General features: G+C 36.8%; 1 protein-coding gene across 1 annotated transcript in view; it reads left to right on the forward strand.

The window, feature by feature from the left end:
* Positions 1 to 21,185, forward strand: part of LOC108970092 (neural cell adhesion molecule 1) — a 289,712-nt gene extending 268,527 nt beyond the window's left edge. The window contains exons 2-7 of the mRNA XM_018935235.1: positions 10,131 to 10,325; positions 10,657 to 10,767; positions 10,975 to 11,112; positions 13,251 to 13,409; positions 19,722 to 20,240; positions 20,876 to 21,185. Of these exons, the coding sequence (XP_018790780.1) occupies positions 10,131 to 10,325; positions 10,657 to 10,767; positions 10,975 to 11,112; positions 13,251 to 13,409; positions 19,722 to 20,240; positions 20,876 to 21,156 (1,403 nt within the window). The 3' untranslated portion in view covers positions 21,157 to 21,185. The remainder of the gene's footprint in view (positions 1 to 10,130; positions 10,326 to 10,656; positions 10,768 to 10,974; positions 11,113 to 13,250; positions 13,410 to 19,721; positions 20,241 to 20,875) is intronic.
* The last annotated feature ends 1,911 nt before the right edge of the window (positions 21,186 to 23,096 follow it).

The following is a 23,096-nucleotide window of genomic DNA, read 5'->3' on the forward strand; positions in this document are numbered from 1 at the left end:
TTGCTATGCAGTGGCTTAATTATGTGAGCACAAGTGTAGATACAAGTGGTCATTGTTGCTGTTGGCTACCGTTGTCATCGCACTTTGCGATCTCATGCCATATATTTTTTACTTTGCCACTGATTTTAATTAAAAGTGAAGCGATTAACATTTATTTGCACCACTACATGTACATGTGCATCGATGGTGAAAGTGTTCGTGAATATAGTTATGTTTATATATTCATTAATGAATATTCGTGTAAGAAAAGCAAAAGCCATATAGGTTACTTTTTGTTGATGAAATGATTCTTATTTAATCCGTATATAATTGAAAACCTTTTAAGCAAAGAAGTGATAAAAGTTATAACAACTAAGTAATATAGATAATTTCAATAAAATTTCGTTTTTACTTTGAAATATCCCACCAAGTATCAACCGACCGATCAAACCTTGTTAAAGCAAAAGACTGCGACTATCATTTTTAACTGTTTTGATACTGGTTCACAAAGTTTTTTTTCAGTTCAGAGGATTCTAAAGATGTAAAAACAGCAGCACAAGCAAAGTGTGGTGCCATACAAAATGAACAAKCGAAATCAAGTTCTTATATGAAAAACTTTTTTAATTGGCGAGATATCTTTATTAAAGTTGGAATGGATTATTTTCCTGGGTAACACTATAAGATCTGCAGAATTTTTCTAGATCGGACTATCATATCATACACGTCTATTACAAACTGAACGATTAAAATCATATTTTTATATGAAAAACTTTTTTGATTGATGAGATATCTTTATCAAAGTTGGCACGGATTATTGCCCCAGATAATGCTATGAGTTGTGAAGAAATTATTTAGATCGCACTTGTATAGCATATAGCTGCCATACAAACTGAACGATAGAAATTAAGTTCTTATATGAACAACTTTTTTAATTGTAGAGATATCTTCATAAGAATTGACATTAATTATTGCCCAAAATGASGMTATAATATYTAAAGAAATTTYCCMGATCGKACTGCTATAGCAGATAGCTGCCAGATAAACAGAACGACGGTAATCAAGTTTTTATGTGACAAAGCTTTTAAATATGAAAAACTTGATTACCTGTCGAAATATTTTCACGAAGTTATGCATGGATTATTATCCAAGGCAATGCTATAAGACCTAAGCAACTGTGCCAGATCGGACTACTATAGCATATAGCTGTCATACAAATTGAACCATTAAAATCAATTTTTTGCACGGAAACTTCTTTATTTGTGAATGTTTCCATTCAACTGCATATTAATTCTTGAAAAATTCATCGACTATTATGCAAATTGCGGGGCAAATRAGCAAACACATCGATTATCCACCCYACAAACGCRTTAATGTCACGTCCAYGCGTGTGCGGTTACTTCATCTTTTACTTGCCGCTTAAAGCTAATTAAAACTGCAAAGAAAAMTGAAGCGTATGGCAAAGTCAAAGCTTAATAATTAATATGTCACGGTTTTATGCAATTAATTACAGCGCTGATATGCAGTAAACCAAAGGCGCACACATACATACATGCAGCATACAAAGAGTAAAGAAAAATAATAATAAAAAGAAAAATTCTTTAAAGCTCGCGAAATGCTTTCCTAGACGTGCGAAAATGTTGGAAAACTTGCTATAAATGAACATGTGTTTGTGTATGTTTRTGTGTAMGCGCCGCATATGTGCTTRCGCACACAAACATATRTRTGTTTGTATGTAATAATAGGCAAATAGCGAAGTGCCGGCGCTGCTTGTAAGCACACAGTGGTCAGTTCATCGCCTGACGCAACTTTTACTTGCTGTTGTTGGCCGGCCGTGCGTTTAATAATGCGCATATAAATTCGCGTACATTTATGGCTTTACGGAGCAGTGCTTTGCACACACAGCGCGCTTTAAACTCTTTTTTTTACATAGCAATACTGAAGCGTTGTTGTTGTTGCTGTTGTTGCGATTGGTTTTAAACACTTTTTAGTTTTTGCCTTTTGTTGTTATATTTGTAGTTGTTTTTGTTACTTTTTTGCCACAGTCAGTTAAATTACAGCGTTTATAGCGGTCACAGTGTGCTTGGCATGGCCACATAATGGTTACGTATACGCACTGTGGCACCACAACCAGTGAGTTAAACAAATATGCGAACATGTGTGTGCGTGTTAGTGTGTGTTAGTGCTCTTGTATGCCATATAAGTGGAGCACTTATAAATGTGCATATATTGTGAGAGCTTTTATGTATTCACCACTGCACTTATGTGTGTGTGTGCGTGTGTGTGCGTGTGTGTGAGTGCGAGTGCAGGCTGCGTGTGAGTGCTAGCGATCGTAACAGTTGCCATTCGCACCACGTTGGCCGCACCAAAGTCTGTTCGCGTGTGCTTCTGCTTCTACTTATGTATGTGTGTTTGTTGGCTATTTGTTGCGTTGCGCGTCACCGCTTTGCGGTTTTCGTTTTTCGGTCATTAACTGCACATGTTGCGGTCATGGCTGTTACATAAAATTTTATTGCCCAGGTAAATATTGCAACATTGCGCCCACTAAAAAAAATAGCAACAACAACGAAAATTGTACAGCAAAATAACGACTGGCGCGTAGCGGGGAGGCGGCACACTGGCGGATGTAGCAGGAAACATTGCCATGTTACCGGAAATGTGTGGAAGCGCGGTTTGTTGTTGGCTTATAGTGACGCTCGACATTAGTAGACGTTATTCTGTGATATCAACCGACTTCACCGCTTTCATCACCACCGCTTGTTTTCACAGCATACACTGCGTTGTTTGTGTTATTGTTGTTGATGTATTTTTTGGCTCATTCTTGTTGATTTTATACATATTTTTGTTTGTTGTTTTTTCTTCTGGCATTTGTTGTTGTTTCTTCTGCATTTATTGTTGTTTTTGCTGGTTGTCGTTTATTTGGGTTTGCTCTATTGAATAGCGAGTAGCGACATTTGCTGGCAGCATTATGAAGACAACCGTCGAACGGTACTATTTAGATAACTGCGTTGCTTTTAAATTTTATCTGTCACATTTAAGTTGCGAATGCGCTAATAACGGCTTAAAAGTGCGCGAAGTATTTGATGTACTACAAATATTAGAAAGGAGTATTCGGCTCTTTTAAACCATGAATATGAACAGAGGCTTGGCTGATTGTTGGATACAGACTTTGGCAGGTTTGGCATATTTTAAGGTGTTTCTCATCGGGCTGTATTTTTGACTTTAAAGCTGTGAATTAAAGCTACTGTGTTCTCTCTTTTTTGGTAGGATGTGTTGGTAAAACTTAATATTTGGACTCTTCGAAATTGTTTTTTTTTTTTTTTAAACTCTTCAGGAGATCAGAAATTATTAAAAGGAACTGTAAGAGTTCAATTTGTACATAAACACATTTATTCAATCTTTATTGACGGTATTCAAAACGTTTTGGCACCTCAATGAACATAAACACTAGTTTAAGTCAAAAATCTAATATAGAATTCATCAATTAATAAATTTTTTTATCTCCATTCACTCCTTCTCTGTCTATTCTTCTATCTATTGAGACCCAGCGATTGAGCTGGCTACTTTGGGACAATAATACTTTGAGTTATGATCCAATTTGTCACTACTTTCGATGTGTGCTTTGGGTTGTTGTTGTTGTGACGACCATGAAAGTGGCATATTCCACTTAAAATGGTGTTTTCAAGCATATCATTGTTTATAAATCGATCATTAATGCCATTAATTCGATGAAGAGGTCCAACACCAAACCCGGAAAAACATTCCTATACAATAATGCCACCTCCACCATGCTTAACCGTACCTTGGCAGTATCAAAGATTTAATCACTTATGTTTTGGTCGGCGAACTCTTCTCATTCCGTCTTAGTCGTTTTTTTTCTTAATATAAAAATTTTTTTTAGCTGCCCTATAATTGTAAGCCACACACACTCTTCTTTGTACAGTACAGCTTGAGCTTTCAAATTTTAGGCTTTAACCACGCTAGTTGCCGACTTATCTAGAACCTTTTTTAGTTCTCGAAGTATTTTTGAATCCTCCACGATTATGAGCTTTCACAGATTCACTGTCCCTAAATTTCTTTATAATAAAGCTCACTGTTCTTTTATTGACATAAAATTTGTTAACAATGTCTTTTTGTAGGTTTTTCATAAATTTGGTGTTTTTGATACGATTTTTTATATCCAAAATCAGTTCAATATGGTTTGTTCGACACTGTATGTTTACCAGATATAGAGGCTCCTTCAATTGCATTGAGAAACCTCACAGATTGACCAATATACTATAAGGTATAAAGTCAAGTGGGAAGTTTGAAAACCAATTTATATTTTTTATATGAGAGCTAAGGAAAGTATTGTCGTGATAAAGGTATGATGTCTTCAAAAAATATTCTCACCGAATTTCAAATCTATACTACACGAATTGACCATATGTCACGTTAAATCAGCTATAGGCTTTGCAGTCATATTTGGTGTCTGCAAAAAAAAAAAAAAAAAAATATAAAAAAAAGAAAAAAAAAAAAAAAAAAAAGAAAAAAAAAAAAAAAAAATATTTTAGTCTGTAGCAAAATGTTGCAATATTGAATATAAAAATATTTAATATTAGTCCAATAAAATCGTGAAAGAGTGTTTAAAAGTAAGATCAAGTAAGGAATAAATATGTTTGTATTTAAACAGTCATAACTTCAAATAAATACAATCAAAAGAAAACTAGTAACCATGCATGCTTGAAGGATACCTGCGTGCATTAACAGAAAAGATGTGGGCTCAGATGCTGCTTTGCGAAAGTTTGTCGAGCACAAACGTATTTGAAGAGCAGTGAGACTAAGTAGAAAGTAAAGTTTCATACTGCAATATATTTATTTACCGAGGACTTGAAAATCTGATAATGCCATACATAAAAGTAAACTTAAAAAGTGTAACTTTTTTTTAGCTTTCAGCTGTTTCTCACATCGTCAATCCATTATAAATATAACGAGCAAATAACTTTGACTAGGATTGACAAGATCGCAATGCGGCGATGAAATGAGCTTACAATGATGGATGGCGGAGGAAATACGCTTTAAGTAAAGTCGAGAATTCACCAGCAAAGGGTTTACTTAAAAACTGCTAATTATGACAGTTCTTAATATTGAATATAATGTTATATAGATGAGTGCAGGATGAAAATATCAGATTTTAGGATGCCTAAAAAAAATAGTGCTCTGGCTTTCCACTAGTAAATAATGCTTAAGCGAAATTAATTGCTTGTAACACATATAACGCTTTTATCGGCATTTGTGAGGCACTAATGTTAACACAAACAACGGCTCTCAGTGCCATTCTAAACTTTGCACCTGTAGACATAGCATTACCGCTGGCAGGGACACGATGAAATTATCCACTACTTTGAGTACATTCCTTACAATCTAGATCACTCTATCGGGGATTCTTCTCCTGGGGGTTCTTTCTCTGCTCACACATGTGGGAGGTATTTGTGGGCAAGGCGTAGTCGTTGAAGAAGAAGTAGTGAGCTATTATATTATTATTTTACAGGTGAATCGAAGTTAAGAGGGAGGTTAAGATGTGGAGTCTTCTCCACGGAGTTTTCCACAAAATCCTTTTCCAGGATCATAACACTGTACGTCTTTCAAACGTAAATGTCTGCCATCAAGGTAGCGGAAGATGTATTGTTTCGAAATGTCCTTCAGACAAGTATGCATTCAAACCGATATCCGAGCGGCTACAGAAGCTTTGAGCTCGCTGACTGTACATTCAAAACTATTTAAGGAGTGCCTGACCTTTTTAATAATAGCAACAAGCTTCTTCCATATTAGACTTGTATGGGAGCCCGGTGGCAGACGAATGGCCGGAAATTGCAAAGCCGATGAGCTTGCTAAGGAAAGTACACTTACCTCAATTTCATCTAATTGAAAGCGCGCAAATTTTGCGAGATCCTTTCTATCCAGAGTGAACCGTAAGAGATTCTCCGAACCACTTATTCTGAGCCAAGTCAAATACACCACAATTGTAGTATTTCTGACTGGACACTGTAAATTAGGTACACACGTGGTACAATTAAATATTTTGTGCGGGGTTTTTTGCCAAAGCTGTACGGAGAAAGGCGAGGTGGAATAACCTTGTAACTTGAGACACACCTTTGGAGAGCCTAGCGAAGTTGCTGGGATTCATATTAACCGTATTTATAATTTTGTGATGATTTCAAAGTGCTTCTCGTTCTATGAGGACCTGCTGATCCACTTTTAGGAGTGTTTGGGTAATAAAAAGGGAAGTAAATGTCCAAGACTGACAAATCGATTTTGGATCAACCCTACGACTTAACCTATTCTAACTTAAGACTTATACATGGATAAGAAATTCTGGAACTTAAGGTCTCCGAATATCCGTTACTGTCTGAGGATTTCAAATAAAGCGGAAGAACTTATCTTTGCGAAGTCTGACCACTTTGAGCACACTCGAAACTCTCAGACCAAAGAAAATTGTGACATAATGAAGGCTATCGAACTGAATAAGTAATAAAAATGTATTTGGAACAGACGTGCGAGGTCTTTGCAYTCGTTACTCACCATCGACACAAAAGTTGTCTTAAATGCTTATGGAAATTACAAAATTTAACAAGCCAAGCCAAGTTTCAATGCTCTGATTAGCACACATGTCAAATGCTAGATTTGAGGAAACGCAAAATTCTCGTAGAAAGAAACCCTGCCACATAAAGTGCCTGCAAACAGCTGCCAATAATGCACTCATCTGCAAAGAATAACAACAACTACAACTATAAGCAGTCTTAACAGATTTGCTGCATCAAAAACGCACAAGTAAACTGCTTATGCAACTTACACTAAGCCGAACTTAGCCCGCCTGCCACAATACGAGTGACATGTTGCATGCCACAAAATAACTACCATTGCTGTTGCTAACCTAAAAAATATAAAGCAATTGCACATGAGCTTATGAGTATTAATATTTGTAGTTTATGAAGGTGCATATGTGTTTGTATATGTATGTGTGTGCAATCACAGTTTGAGACATCCAAGTAAGCAGCAAGCAAGCTGGCGGCAGTTTTGTTCGTGCAACATTGCATGCAAAGTGGAAATTCAAATTTCAGATTTTCTGCAAATTTTTACCCCATAACTCGGCCCAAGTTGTCTTCTTCTTCGCATATGCGCTTCTACGTAAAGGTATGAGTGAGTTCACATGGACGTGCGCGTATGTGTGCGTGTGTGTGTGCAGCAGTGGGTGTGCGCTTAAGTGCATTTTCGTATATTACATATTTGCGCCAAATTGCTTTAAGTTAACTAGAAAGTAGTGAAATGAATCCGTAATGTAGAAAGCATATTTTCCATCACAACATACGGCAATATCAACAGCAACAACAACACCAAACAGTTATGGTAACCTATATCCACATGGAAAAGGAAATTACATGCACATGAATATATTCATTTGCCTGCCATCCGTAGCAAAGACATACTCAAATGCTGAGTGTTTATTTGTATATTTGTAAAAACTTTTTCTTTAATTTGTGTGAAGAAAGGTGGATGTGGAAATTGCACTAAAATGGGGATATTTTATGTGTCACTGGTAGCGATTTTCTATAAAAAGTCGTAGAAATGATTAATCTGTTCAAATATACATAAGTGCAGTGAAAACTCCATTAAGCGGGCATCTCCATTAAGCGGTCATTTCCATTAAGCGGACATTTTCATTAAGCGGACACTTTATTAAGCGTAAATCTTTTTCAAGCGGACAGAAAGCCTGGCTGGGTCAGTGTTCGCTTTTGGGAGATTTCTCCGTGATGTAATTATCGCTTAAGAAGGTTAGGCCCTTTAATATCCTTTTCTGGGAGTTAGTAAAAAGTAATCGAATTTACAAAAAAAATTCTGTTTGAAAAAATTATTTATCTGACCCAAAATGTCGGCTCTAGGCGAACCTTTGAAACGACCCTTTCAAGAGGATCTCGACGGGCTAGGGTAAGCCAAGAGTTCTTTTTACCGGAAACAAAATAAAAGGCGGAATCTTAATGTACATACGGCTTGCTAATAAAGTACGAGAGTTTTGAGTTTTACATAATTTTGTAAAAAAAAATACTTAAATATGGAACGAAAATAAGTAAGTTTCTTAAAATCATTTCACCTATGATATAATAAGAAAATAGTACGTAATTTCATATAATATAATTGTCCAGGCAAGTAGAGTGGTTGTCTAACCATGCACATTTTCCTTTAAAAGGCCATTGTGAAACCAACGGAACTGAAAACTTACTCTATTATGTCCTCTCTGACTCGCCCTGTGCTACTGATAAAGTCCAACAATACAAAAAGTTGTTTTTACAACCTCCGAATCTTTGTTAAGAGACCATCGACCGATAGCTGTGATTCTTCTTTTATGCAAAGCCTTGCATTCGTACTGTAGCACTTATGTTTCTTCTTCTTCTGCTTTTTAATCAACACCAATTTTTAACAAAAAGTATATTTTTCTATTATGCATATTTTTTGATTCTTACATATAACACTCTGATATTCCATTTTTTACCATAAACTTGAAACGTTTAGTGCCTGACGACTTGCAGCTCTTCTGATGCAGATACCAGCTGCTATTTACACCCTTTTCATACGCTTTATGGCATATGTATTTTCCCTTATTGATTACCATATCAATATACCGTATGTCATCAGTGCAGCTACAACTAAAATTTCACCTGGTTATATAACATAGTTTTTGATTACCATCGTCAACCGATTTAAGAAATGCGTGTTGAGATAAGCGCTTTTAAAATTTTACAACTCAGGTTGTAGTAGTTGTGAAACCAAAAGTGCTTGTTGATTGAACGATCGTGGTTTCAACAAGATTAGGCAATATATCTTGGTTTTAACAACTCATTTTGTGTAGACCGTAACTTTTTTTTTTATCAAAATGTGTTTGTCAAAAGAGCTAAACATTTTTTCATAACTCTTCAAGTCTTTTAAGAGAGTTTTTATGAGAAAATTCAAAACAATTATGGAATTATCCATTAAAGTCAGCTACAGGTCTCCACGTCGCAGCAATGTAAGTAAAATATCTCCTGACCGACTTCTCCTCAAGGTATTATTCCGAAACAAGGGAGTGTCACAACACTAAACTAGGTTTGGCATCTTTTAGGTTGATATGTTTCAGAACCTGTACAGTGTTTTTTCCAGTATCACTTGGTCGTCTAGTTGAAATCAGTAGCCGCTGAGGGGTTTTGACGAATTTGTGGGTATTCTTAATACGTAAAGGCAAAATCGTCTTGTTTTCAATTACGATTTCCGGATTTAACCTCCAAAATCAAAAGTGGAATGTTAAAAAAAAAAATACAAATTTTATGTTTCAAAATGTTATGTTTTCGGCTTCGAAATGGGTGACAGCTGTCATACAGGCTTGTCCGAAAATTGTTATATACGTTTGAAATAACATGATGGAGGATGTCAACATTTTCAATAAGTTAAGTTTTGAAATTCGAAACTAAAATTTCAAGGAGTATTATTTCGAAAAAAAAGTTCGAAAAATTTAGGAATTCGAAAAATTAAGAAATTATTGTTCTTTTCATATATTCTTTCAATTTAGAAATTCGAAGAGCCTTATTTCGAAAAATAGTTCGAAAAGTGTTGGACTTCGAAAACTAAAGAAATTATTTTTTTCGTAAGATTAAATTTTTCGAAAAAATGCCAATCAAACAGTGTTGTACAGGATAAATACCAAAAATCCATAGACGCCAGTGATGAGTTTGGGCAAACGTCGGCCTAAAGAATTACTTTCTTTTGATTTTTCTGTTCCCGAAGTCGCAAATTATTGGACCAGACAGTTGGATGTAGATGTAACGATATGAATCTTTTGTTAAGACAGTAAAGTTAAATCAATGATTTCGAAGTCCTTTCTGTAGCATAAGCTAGTATCTTCAACAAAGAAAGCCACGATACTTCAAATTTACTTAATTTTACTTATCTTCAAGTTTGCAAAAATTTATAGCGTGCGAAAGCAAACATTTTGCTGCGATTGCCCTAGGGCTCATAAATTTTCACCTTTCCACAGCCAACCATAATAAATCGAACTGAATTGCATTTGCTAATTTACTAATACACACAATCTACCTTCTTCTGTCTTCCCTCTCTCTATCTTTCTCTCCTTGTGTCTCTATTTATAGCTACCGTGCTGGGCAGTCGTCATGATATGCTTTCGCTTAGTCCCTCCGATCACGAGCTGGTGCGCTACACGAACGATTCACTGTTGGTGCAATGCCGCAGCACGACAACGGAGTCGCAGCTGGTGTGGCGCTCGCCAAAAGGCGAAATAATTAAGGAACACAAAGGACGCATACACATCGAGCAGAGTGCGCCAGGTATGTGCGAGGAGTTAGTGTTAAATTAACGGCTTCCAACATGCATGCCGAGCGCATACCACTGTCTCTGCCGCTATGCTTTACGAGCACTAGACAAAGACGTCTAGGTCTAGTGGATGCGTGCGTGTATTTGTTGTTGCCGCCTTGAGTGCTTATTAAACGGCGTTATTAACACAAATCATTGCTAATTTTTCTTTTTTTTTCATATCTCCCTCTCTGGCCATACACGAAATGTGATTCTACAACACCCTCTGGACACCTCTGCGCCGTCTTGTTCATCGGCTGCCGCTGTCGACTCACCTTTTCAAACCTTTTTCGCCGTGCGCCACAGATCAACTCACAATTGTTTTCACACACATTTCGCTGGGCGACAAGGGCAAGTGGCGCTGCGAAGATGCCAACGGAGATAGAGCGGAGAAATCTTTCGAGCTCATTGTCTATCGTAAGTAGCTCCGCTGAGTGTCAAACCTCATAGAGGCCGCAAGTGAGGTGCATGTGGAGTGTTAAAATATCTTCGGTGCAACAATGCTTACCTCTAAAGCGGAAAAGTCGTCTGTTGAGGCGGCTCATTAAAGTCGCTATTGTCTTGTAACTTACGTGCTAACGCTTTCTTTACACAACTTTCTTTTGTCTTGCTTTGTTGTTGCAGAAAAAATCGCTTTCACCGAGAACTTCACCATACTCACAGTGAAGGAGGGAAAGGATGCGTTCATACGTTGCGARGTGAAGGGCGAACCGCAACCAAATGTCACTTGGTATTACAACGGACAGCCAATTATTGTTGAATGTAAGCTCAATTACTCATTTAACTGTATATATATACTTAACTACTTATATATGAAGCAGTGTATGTTAGTAAGTAGCCATTTTATTTTCGGAGACGTGCATTGCAGGGAAAAGTTTTTTTTCTAATTACGCGAAAATTCATTTAATTATAAGGCAGTACGTGCTGATTTAATATTGAGAAAAGTTTTTCGAATACTTTTTGTCGATATTTATACCCTGAACAGAGTATACTAAGTTTGCTAAGAATTGTGTAAGTTCCGTATCGAAACGTTAGTTCTTTAAACTATATATCCATATGATCAACATGACGAACGAACTGGGTAGATTTAGGCATGTCCGTGTGTCTATCCGTCTAACTGTATATACGCGAACTAGTCCACTACTACAATTCCATCATTATTTCCGTTTTGCTATACAGGGTTTGTCCAGAAAGTAATAAGACTGGTTTTCCTCCATCGCGTTTCGGTCAGTGGAAGTTATACCACGACAACGCCCCGGCTCATACCGCCTTTCTTGTGGACATCTACCTAACCAAAGCCGGTATTCCAACGCTTCCACAGCCGACATACAGCCGAAATATGACCACCGGACTTTTTAGTTTCCTCGCCTGAAAAACCCGATGAAAGGAGATCCAATCAACATTCAATGCTTGGAAATCACACTGGCAGCGCTGCATCGACGCAGAAGAAGCCTAGTCAGTTCTTTTTACTTGCGGTTAACTTATGGTCCTTTTCGCAATGCCAGCGGCGAATACCGAAGTTAATGGATCGACGAGCTGTGCGAGGTATACGACGACATTGATGTAAATCAGCGAATTCAGAGATAGCGACTGCCGTGGCTGGGTTATGTTGTYCGGATGGATGAGAACACTGCAGCTTTGAAGGTATTCGATACAGTACCCGCCAGTGAAAGCAGAGGAATAGGAAGACTTCCACTCCGTTGTAGAAGGACCTGGCTGTATTTGGTATCTTTAATGGGTGCCGAAAAGCGGGTGTCTACGCCAGTAAAGAAGAAGTCCTTTAATACTAGTCAGTTTTTCAGATATCGATCTGAAATTTTGCACACGTATTTTTCTCTCCATGAAGCTACTCATTTATCAGAACCGCCGATATCAGACTACTATAACATATAGGTGCCATACAAACTGATCTATGAAACACAAGTCCTTGTATGGAAAACTTTTTGATTTTTCAATACATCATCACGAACTTTAACATAAAGTATTGACCAAGATAAAGCTATAATCTGCACACATCTTGTTGAGAACGAACCACTATAGCATATGTCTGCCATACAAACTGAGCGATCAAAATAAAATTTTTGTGTGGAAAACTTTTGTATTTGGGAAGATATCTGCACGAAATTCGGCATGGCTTAATGTATGTCTAATAAAAAGTTGTAACTTTCGAAGAAATTATTGAGCTCGGATTACTATAGCCTATAGCCGTCATACAAAGGGAACGATCAAAATCAAGCTCTTGTATGGAAAAGTTGTTTATTTTACAAAATATGCTCACGAAATTCGGCATGGATTTTTGTCCATGACAAAACAAGAATCTCCAAATATATTGTTCAGATCGGATTACTATAGCCTATAGCTGCCATACAAACTGATCGAACAAAATCAATATAAAGATCTTTTCATACCCTTTTGTAGCATACGAAGGGTATATATTATGCTGCTGTGTAGGGTATTTTAGTTTAACGTTTTTTCTTGCTTCAAAAAGTTCGATTTTACATTTGAGGATAAATACTTACCACACCGCCCGCGTAAGATTCTGAAGCCAAGCAAAGAAATAGGATCCTTTTCATTTTGATCAAACGTTTTCGCCTTAAAAAAATATTATTTTTATTTAYATGCTTTAATCTGCTCACAAAAAGGTGGCAATTTTAGTACCTCAGCTTGCACACACCTACATTATCATGCATCATCCCCAAAAAATAAATATAACTTTTTCTATGCACTTTTCTTCGATTGCAATGGCAAATCTAATAATAATAAAATGTGTGAGAAAAAGCACATCCATCTAATACATGTCCGAAATATACAAATATACAATAGGACAAAACATAAAGCAACAATAACAAAATGTGGCGCAAAATTGTATTGTATCTTATCTTGCTTTCTACTTCTAACAGCATTTACGGGCAACACAACGAAATTCCAAATACTGGCTGACGGATTACAGGTCCGTAAGGTAACGCAGAACGACACTGGCGAGTATACGTGCCGCGCCTACCAAGTGAACACAATCGCATCGGACATGCAGGAGCGCACCATTTTGATGAAAATCGAACGTGAGTAGGAAGTTTACTGCCTATAAATACACATACATACATACATACACATATATGCAATAGCCATACTAACCAATAGCCACACTAACCTACATTGTTACATAACATAACATAAATGTATGTATATACATACATTGATATTATATATAGTATATAGGAAATGTCATAAGCCGCGCACACTTCCTTTGCCGGCGGACTGGCAGCAATTTTCATTTGAACTCACAGCTCGCAATGTGCTTTTTTATTTGTTTGTGTGTGAGTTGCTGCTGCCACTGCTTTTCATGCGCGCTCCAAAGCATTTGTCAGCTGGCAGTCGTTAGTGGCTAGTTGGTGTGTGTGTTCACTTTGCTATCTCCGATGATTTCCGCGCGGAATACTATTTTTGTTGTTGTTATTTTTGTTAGACTATTTCCGTCAACATTTGCTGATATCTAAGCGCAATGGCCGAAAAAGTAGCGAATTGCGTTTGTTTGTTGCTGTTATTTTTTTTTCTACCTTTTGCTGTTGTTTTTGCATTTGTGGACATATTCTTTATTATCTCCGAGTTGTCTTGTAAAAAAAATTACTTTGTAAATTGCATTGCTGCTTTTTTGTTGCTATTGTTGCGCAAATATTCGCTTTGGTGTGTTGTGAGTCTTCATATACACACATACATATACGAACATGTGTGTGCGCTTGTAAACGCGTGTGTGGCCTTATTTTTGGAGTGCCCGAATTCCGGCTCAAATCCACCATTTTTTGTGTTTGTTTTGTTGTCTGTGTTTGCACACGGCGCTGGCTTTCAATTCATTCAGGTCTCTTGATTGTGTTTTCGTGACTCACGTAAACAAACTTGCCACACACACACAGACAGACACTCACACGGGTGCACACACATGTGCTGCGTCTCCCACGGTGGTGATTTTGTGTGGATGGTGTTCTGTGGCGCTGAGAAAATGCCACTTGCGCCGCCTGCAATTGATTGTGGCTTTGTGTTTTTTTCCACATGATAGCATTTTCTTGGACTTTTCGTAAAAACAACAGCACACACATATATATGAGTGCAGCGCTTGCATTCGCTCGTGCATCGTTTTACAATTTTGTGAAGCTGCGCTCCCACCTGCGTGCAGCCACCGGCGTTCGGTCACGTGATGAACGTCGAAAACGCAGTTTTAATCGATTTTTATGCCTTTGCTTGCCACCTTTCGCCGGCGCTGAACTAATTTTAATGTTTGCTTTTGATGAGCTTTTAGTGTTTCTTGAGTGATTTCGAATTCGAATTCGATTTTTATTGCCGTTGGCGAATGCCATTTTTCCACAATTTTCTGCAGGTTTTTGTGGCTCCACAGCTGCGTTGATTTATCGCTATGAGTATTGCTTGAGATTAGGCCGAAACGTGTTTACGCTCCAAACGTGATCAACTCGTAAATGTTTCAGCAAAGCTATTTTCTAAATGCCTAGGTCACTAAAGAAGTCATTGATACATTGTTATTATAATGTTATATTTTGAAAAAGTTTACACGAAAATATTGTTGGTCTACCATCGACGCATTTCTAGATTTCGGAGAGTTAAATAATTCCGAATTTTTCCCCAATGAACATTTTATAAGACTACCGATAAAGTGGTATCCTGCACGTAACATACTTAGGGGCTGCAAGCACATCAATTTGTGAGGCGGTAACGTCTACGAAACTAAATTGTAAACTTTAGACCGAACCAAATATTCTTTTATCTCGAGTAATTTGACCCTGCCCCATTCGAACTTAAATGAAGGGTTTCGTAACGGCGATAACCTTTTCACTCGTTTCAAGTGTCTACTCAGCGAGTCACATGTTTGGAAACAAAATTTCGTTGCTCTCTTCCAGGCAATTGATGTTGATCGCATCATGCGAATCTTAGAAAACTGAAGCTTTCACCGCAAATCCACAAAACATTATTTATTTGAATTTCGCTTTATCAGCTTCAATCACTGTGTTAGAGTAGTCTCATGATTACGTTTTTTGTCCGGAGTCGAAAATCAGGCACCCATCTATACGTATTTCTCATGTTGTTGTTGTTGTAGTGGTTAACTAGTACTGGCTTGGGTGGTATGGTTCAGGTTGTTAGTTATCGAAGTCATCTAACAGTAGCCCCGCAAAGCATGCTGTTTCAATAGGGTCGGATCATATGGAGGATGGTGTTAGATGAGTGGGGTTCGTTGGAAATGCAAATCACGAATCATGCTGCATATAATTTGATATGTTGAGGTCGCTTATTGATATGTAGAAATTTAACCCGCTACAGTACCCAGAACAAGGTTGCGCGACTGAGATATCTCACCCTTCTTTAGTAGGTGTTAAGCAAATACGATATCATAAATTTTTTGCGAGTTATCCGCATGATAATGGTTTTAGGGATATTAAGGCATGGCTCCTCAAACCCGACATAGGCCCATCTTGGAATTCCTTAAACCAACTTGGGACTATTGCCATCAAATGTTCAGTTACCATATCCAGTACCTAACCCATTTTTGGTTTTGTAAAATCCTCGAACACGACCGACTCTACGTACGGTCAAAACAAGACCATTACTCCGATCGGCCAGATTTCGACAGTATCATCCTTGAGAATGTGCTATCTTATAGTAAATCGGGCGGTAAGGGTATAAACAAAATGCTTTCCAAAGTAAACAGGACTTAAAAAAAAAAAAAAAAAACAGAACAAATAGCTTTTTTCGGCAAAATCAATTTATTTTATACGAAATAGTGTTCTTCCTTTTTCCGAAATGGAAACAGTCGCACGGTGCCATATCAGGTGAATACGAGGAGTGGTTAATGGTTAAAATGTGGTTTTTAGTATCGGGCACAAGCGTCCTTTGTATGCTGGATTCTGAGCAATTTTTGGTGGTCAGTCAATTTGTGCGGAACAAACCGTGCACACACCATTCGTAAATCCAAATGTTTGGTCGAAATGCGATAAATCGATGTTTTGGAGATGTTCAATTCCATTTTCATGAATTTCAATGATGATTTTGATGAATTCACGCAYAGTTTCGATGGAATTTCCGGTAATCACGGATTGTTGACTGCCCCAATTGTTGATTGTCATTTAGTATGTCCTCACGACCACTTTGAAAACGTTGAAACCACTCGTGCTCTGTACTACGAGATAGTCAGTCATCGCCATAAACTTGTTTCATCAATTGAAACGTCGCCTATCTCCATCTCTGGCCGCTCTAGTATTTGTGCATTGAATTTTCTCTGAATGATCCAGTGTAGGCATTAAGAATTATAAAAGTAATAGAGATGGTAAGGTAGAAATTGGCAATACTAAATTACATTTTTATCATAAGTACTTATTCACATTCAATTTCAAGAATTAATTTTTCTTACTTACAAATTTGTCGACCTTTCATCGACCTAATGAAAAGACGCATTTAGAAATATTTGAACATTATAAACTAAACTACAGCATCTTTAATTAAAACTACACTCTTGCGCTCTTGAAAATCAAATTTTTACCTTTTATTTGCCATTGTTCAATATTGTTTGATTAATTTTCCACACTGGCAACTTTCAACACAACCAGGTAATTCTATTCTGCTCATAGTACTCGGCAGAATACAATTTGTTGCTTTGTATTTCGATTCACTCGACCGAAAACAGAGTTGAAAATATCCAATTGTTTTTCGAAAAGTCATATACTGTTATTAGAATTTACTGTTAAGAGCTTACCACCGGCTAATATCAGGTGATGCATTCGAAGGCGAAATTCACAAAAATAGAACAAAGCAACACTTTTACGGACGTTACACAAGACTATAGAGTTACCGTATTACAGCTGGTCTATTATTAAGAGTTTCTGCTTCAGTTCCCCAGCCTTAAACTCATTTGAATATAAATTAAATATATACTTGCATTGGTATATATGTTGCATTGTTTRTAGCTATTATATCAAAGATAGAAATTGTCTAAGCTGTTGCATGTGACGACATCCTCGGCGGAAATTGGATGCTCTTAAGCTTCAAGTTGGTGCGGTTTATTTCTCAATGGTCCGGAACTGGTGTGRGCTATTAAAGACTTGATTCGTCGCCAAAATTTGCTAGGAAATGACCGAGGTTCGATCTATGGCTCTCGTCTTATGGAGTTGAGATAATTTGCTGACTAGCCAGAAATATAATAACAAGGATCTAAACGATATTGATTGAAAATTTGGTGGAAAAACTCTCGTTGAAACAATGCAGTGTGCGTTGATGCAATTGTCGTGGTCCCAAAACCAAGAACTGTCAGCCCATAATTCCGGCCTCAAATAGTATTGCTCGTTGACAGTGAAAAAATGAATTCTAAACTTCAAAAGGATGTAATCGACTCCATCAAAAAGTATTGTTACACCAACCCACATTTCCCTGCAGGTTGTTTAAAGTGTGTGCCTGCGTTCGGAGATTTCCTACGCATTTAGGTTGGCTTTGACGTCAGGAAATCCACACATATAATACACAAGTGAGTACTCCCGGTTTATTGGTACTTCAGGCGAGCATTCCTGTGCATTCATTGTGCATTGTTGAATAAATATTTTTATTTATTTTCTCATTCGATATTCGTAAAGTGTGTATAGTCCATTAAATTACTTTTAGATTTTGCTGCAAGCTAAATTTTGACTGAGTTTGCAACGCTGTTGTTGTTTTCTTATAATGTTTTCACACACTACCTGAAAGTTGTGTATCGGAAATTTTGAAGTATAATTGATGTTGAAGGAGTGTTTATGGAATTCGAAGCAAACACACTCATATTAGACTAACTTTTTTTGTCTTTCCTCTCTTCGTTTTCTCTTACGCTTGGGCAGCTTGCTCTCGCTGGTCGTTGCACTTATTTTCAACGACGAACTTTTCGATTTTCAATTTCACGCCCAAATGATTTTTTGATTACTTCAGGTGCTACAAACTTGGTACAAGTATACATAGACACATATTCGCTTAACAATCGTGTATTTACGCGTTTGTGGCTGTGCTTGGGATCTGCTGGCTAATAACTTTTTATATAAATTTGAGCCAAATTCGTAGAAGTTAAAATGTGTTAATTAAGGCGTTTCAGCTTATTTTAGTGGGTGATGTGAGTCGAAATTATGATTTTTATGAAAATTCGATTTAAGTCAAATATTCACCGTTTTGTTCGATAATTTGTTTTTATTTTTAACGTAATTATCATAATAATTATCATCCCTCTATGGAAATCCGTCGTCCTTATTGTAAATAATTGGGTCAGACAATTCTCAGAATTTCTTTCTAGACGAATTTTGCATCAGTAAAAATATTCGACATTGACAGGAACATTTAGTAATCACTTGGTGTCAGGTGCTCCTTCGAGTCATTAGCAATGCGTGTAGCCTGGCTTTGTTCTGTTTTAACGCAACTCCTCTACTATAAGATCAGCTGTGGCCTCCTCTGAGTGATTATTTCTTCAGACGAGCAAAATTGGTAGTACCTAAGTTCAATTCGAAAGTTTGGCCATAGAATCGAATTAATTGATCTATTTCACATTTTTAGTGTGTGATTTGATTCCTGTCATATCCTCAGTTTCTTCTACGGSCAAATTTCTTCWAAACATGCCATTTATTCGTTCAACTTAATATGATTTTTTGGATCATGAATTCACGAAACCAAACTGTAGGTATTTTTTCTTTGTCCATATACAAGCTAGGGAGCCGTGGCTGGGTAGTAGCCGTTGAAGAAGCGTGTGACCTTCTTTACGGTTAGATTAAAGCTTGAGAGGAAGGTTGCTGGAGGGATGTATTATCAGGAACTCGTCATTACTCATGTGTCATTAATGTAACCATAGATTTACTGCTTCGGAGTACAACCTTCCTCAGAGAAGTGGCTATCCACTCCGATAGCAGGGCGGCGATACTAAGCTTGAGTTCAGTAACGGTGTATTCAAGGCAGGTTAGAGAATGTCTAACCTCGTTATCGATGGCATCGAGTTACTTTCTGATAAGATCAATATAGGTCACAGGTCACAGATACGCTRGAAAGGAATGGTTGCTTAGCCCCGCTATCACTAGAATGGGTATTAGACGGGGTCACCGGGTATCCTTTCTTTTGAATAGCTACGGTTAGTTTTTGCTAGCCACCGGTTTAGCAAGCACTGCCGCTAACTCACTTGCAACCGGCTGCAATCTCGCGCATACAAATGGCATATAGCATCTTGCAACCTGCCGCCGACAGACATCAATTTCCATTTGCATTTCTGTGCTATCAAAATTTCATCAGCCAGCAACAATCGACAGTCAACACACCATTCAACAAAGTGCACAATGCGCGGCATACATTTTTTTTTTTTTTGTTGTGAATCCTTGCAGATAAACCAATCTGGCGATACAGCCAACACATACCGGTGCAGTATGTCTACCCGAACGGAAGTGTGACCATAGCGTGCGAGGCAATCGCTGAGCCGCCAGCCAATTTCACCTGGTACAAGAATGGCAACAAGAAACGTTTACACAACGACAAACACCACGTCATCGAGAAGGATTACTATGCATCCACGTTGACGATTCATGCGCGCAACGATGACGTATTCGACACGTACCGCTGCCTGGCCGAAAATCAGTTGGGCGCCATTGAACGCAACACCGTACTAAAGCGTGGCGTAAAGCCACCACCACCCAGTGTACTACAATTGCGTGGCTTCAATTCGAACACATTCGATGTGGATGTTGGTTCGGTGCGAGTCTCACCGGCACGCACCGCTCCGTCAACAACGGAACAATTGATGGAGGTGAATGGTTTTCGTATTGAATATATGACGGAGTATGAATTCAAGTCGGATGCCGGCAAATGGACGAATGCTAAGCGTCGAGACTTCCCGTTCGAAGATGGTAAATATAGAATTGTCTATATAAAAGGAGGGAAAGGCTGGCATGCAATTTCGTGATAAACTGTACAGGCTTTTGGTGTTTTCAGCTAACATTCTCTTAAGCTGAATAAGTGTCAGGAGCCCTGAAAGCTCATTTTTTGATTTGGAATTAAAATTTTCGATCTGGAAAAGATAAAAATGAAAAAGGTGACAGATAAAGATAAAAAAGGGATATACTAGTAGATATACATACATATACCTATATATACTTCATGGATACAGAAACCAAAAATAAAGATAAAAGAAATAAAGATAGTGTTGTAGATAAAGATAAAGTCGAAGATATAAAAACAGAGATATAACAGATATAAAAACAGAGAGAAAGTGAGAGAGATATGGATAGTGATAAAGATAAAGTAAAGGATGATAGAGACAGAGAGTAAGATAAAGGTACAAATAGAGACAGATATATGTAGAGCTGATAGAAATATGGAGTAAAGAGAAAGAGAGCCAAAAATAGGGATACAAGTTGAGATAAAGATAATTCTTATAAGTTGGCAAGAGCGATCCATTTGAAGACTTGAACCAATAGCTTACCTTCCACACAGTAACCTAGTAAATCAACTCTGTTTTACATTTCTCTCCAACCAACTACAGGCGCAACCTTTCTCATCAACAATCTGGAAGCCAATACCACCTATTTGATGCGTGCCGCCACCAAAAACTTAGCCGGACTCAGCGATTATACGAAAGTTGAGAAATTCCACACACTCTCCAATGAGCCGAAATCCGCGTCAGCRCGTCTCGAGCACTTGACTGCCACACAGTTGTTGTGTATATCACTGGTGGCGTTGTTGTTGTGCAAGGAATTATCTTTCGGCTTTCAACCTGTGAGCAGTATAACGAAGTTGCGCCGCGCTGCCGGTGTGCGTTGGTGAAGCAAATGTGACGCCATAAATTAAAGATCAGCGAGGAGCTACGCCAGCAGCAGCAGCAGCAGCAGCTTTCTTCTGAAAGCGTGGTACGAAAGTARGGTATGGGTTTCAAGTTATATATATACACATGACAATAGTTATTATGTGTAAAATGTTCGCTTAGAATTAAAGGTTAAAGGCTACGAAGAGTTTATATTTTACTTAGTTGAAACACACACCAAATAATGGAAATATACAAAACGGAATTATTTTAATTAAATAAATTAATGAAAAGTATAATTAATGAAAATATATATACGCTGACGTTTGCATGGCATAAACATTAATATACGATAATAAATGGCGAAATATCTGAACTCCGTGTTTMGCTGTTAATCGATATCAAAGAAAATCGTTTGCAGTACTTTATATACATTACATTATGTACTCTTATAAACAAAGCAAAATTTATGTTTACATTGCTGCTCACATCCGTTATATAATTATAATTAATTATATACGCGAATTTCATGACGATAAGAGTTCTGCCGAAATCTTTCTCAGTATCGTACTCACAAGTTTCACTTTGTTTGTAAAAGTCATTGCAAATATAATTTTTAATGTAGTTTAATTTTAAATTTCGTCTTTTTGGACAAATATTGAATTTTTTTTTTTTTTTTGCATGCATTGACTATACATTTCGTTCTTTTTTCACATTTTCTTTTATGTTTTACAATTCATTAACAACGCTGAACTATGTTTGGAAGCTTATTAAGTAGCTTGATATACAATTTGTTTTTAATGGACAAAAATATTGAAACCTTATTCTTTACTTTTCTATGTTTTAACAACATTTTAGTGAAAATTAGTGATATTTTCTCATTTTGGTATGTTTAGCCCTTTACAACCCTTAAAAAAAACCTCTTAMCAGTTTAAATTAAACGTCAATATAAGTTTTATACATAAGAATATCACTTGATTTAATCATGCATTATATATATTTCAAGTGTTTTATAACTTTTCATTTTTTTTAATTATTATTATTTTTAATTATTATTATTTTTTTTTTTTTGTTTTTTAGTAAAATATATATTTTTTAACTCATGTTATTATAATTAGCCAAAAAACGTTTTTTTTTTGTTTGTGTGATTTTCATATTGTCCACAAAAGGCACTGTTTTGTGAACGAGTACGTATGTAGACCTAAGCAAAACTTTTTACTAGCAGAAAAACAGTACCACTTATAGAATTGGAATTCATTTCTATTTTCAACTGTTATTGGAAGTGTATGTGAAATTTTTTTTAAGATGTGAGTTCGAAGAACTCTTAATATATGTGTATGTGCCTTTCATTAAAACTTGTATATTGTTATAAAGAAATATTTGAAAATTTGGTTGTTCGATTTCTCTCGATATCGCTTCTGCAACAAATTAAATCAATAACAAGCAAAATCGCGCCATTAATAACAAAATAGATTTGCTCCAGACGCGGCAGATTTCGCAGCTGAAATCAAAAATGAATACATTTTATAAAATAACTGTATTTTGTTGCATCATTCACGATTTTTTTTACCTCACACTTGTGATTGATTTTATCAATAATTATTGTGAAAATTATGACAAAGTTTTGACACATTAGAATTACTGACAGATTTACTGATTTTTTTAAGTTGTGCCTTTTTGTAAATCCAAAAATAGTGCGAAGTAAAATTTTAAACATTTTGACTTTTTAATCAAATTTGTRCAAAAGCTTTACTCAGAAAGTTAAAAATTGTTTGACAAAGAAACATTGAATTTTCTTATCCATATAGATATACGAGTATATGTGTGGAAGTTGTTTTCTACAGCACGACTATGTTATTAGTTTTAGTTTTAACGGTCATTATATGCATGCATACATATATCTCTTTTAAGTTTTCCTTATACAATTGAACTTTAATTTTTTATTTAATTTTTAATTGCGCGC

The sequence above is a fragment of the Bactrocera latifrons genome, unplaced genomic scaffold (assembly GCF_001853355.1).
Source record: "Bactrocera latifrons isolate USDA-ARS-PBARC rearing strain unplaced genomic scaffold, ASM185335v1 scaffold_28, whole genome shotgun sequence".
In the NCBI taxonomy this organism is placed as follows: Eukaryota; Metazoa; Arthropoda; class Insecta; order Diptera; family Tephritidae; genus Bactrocera; species Bactrocera latifrons.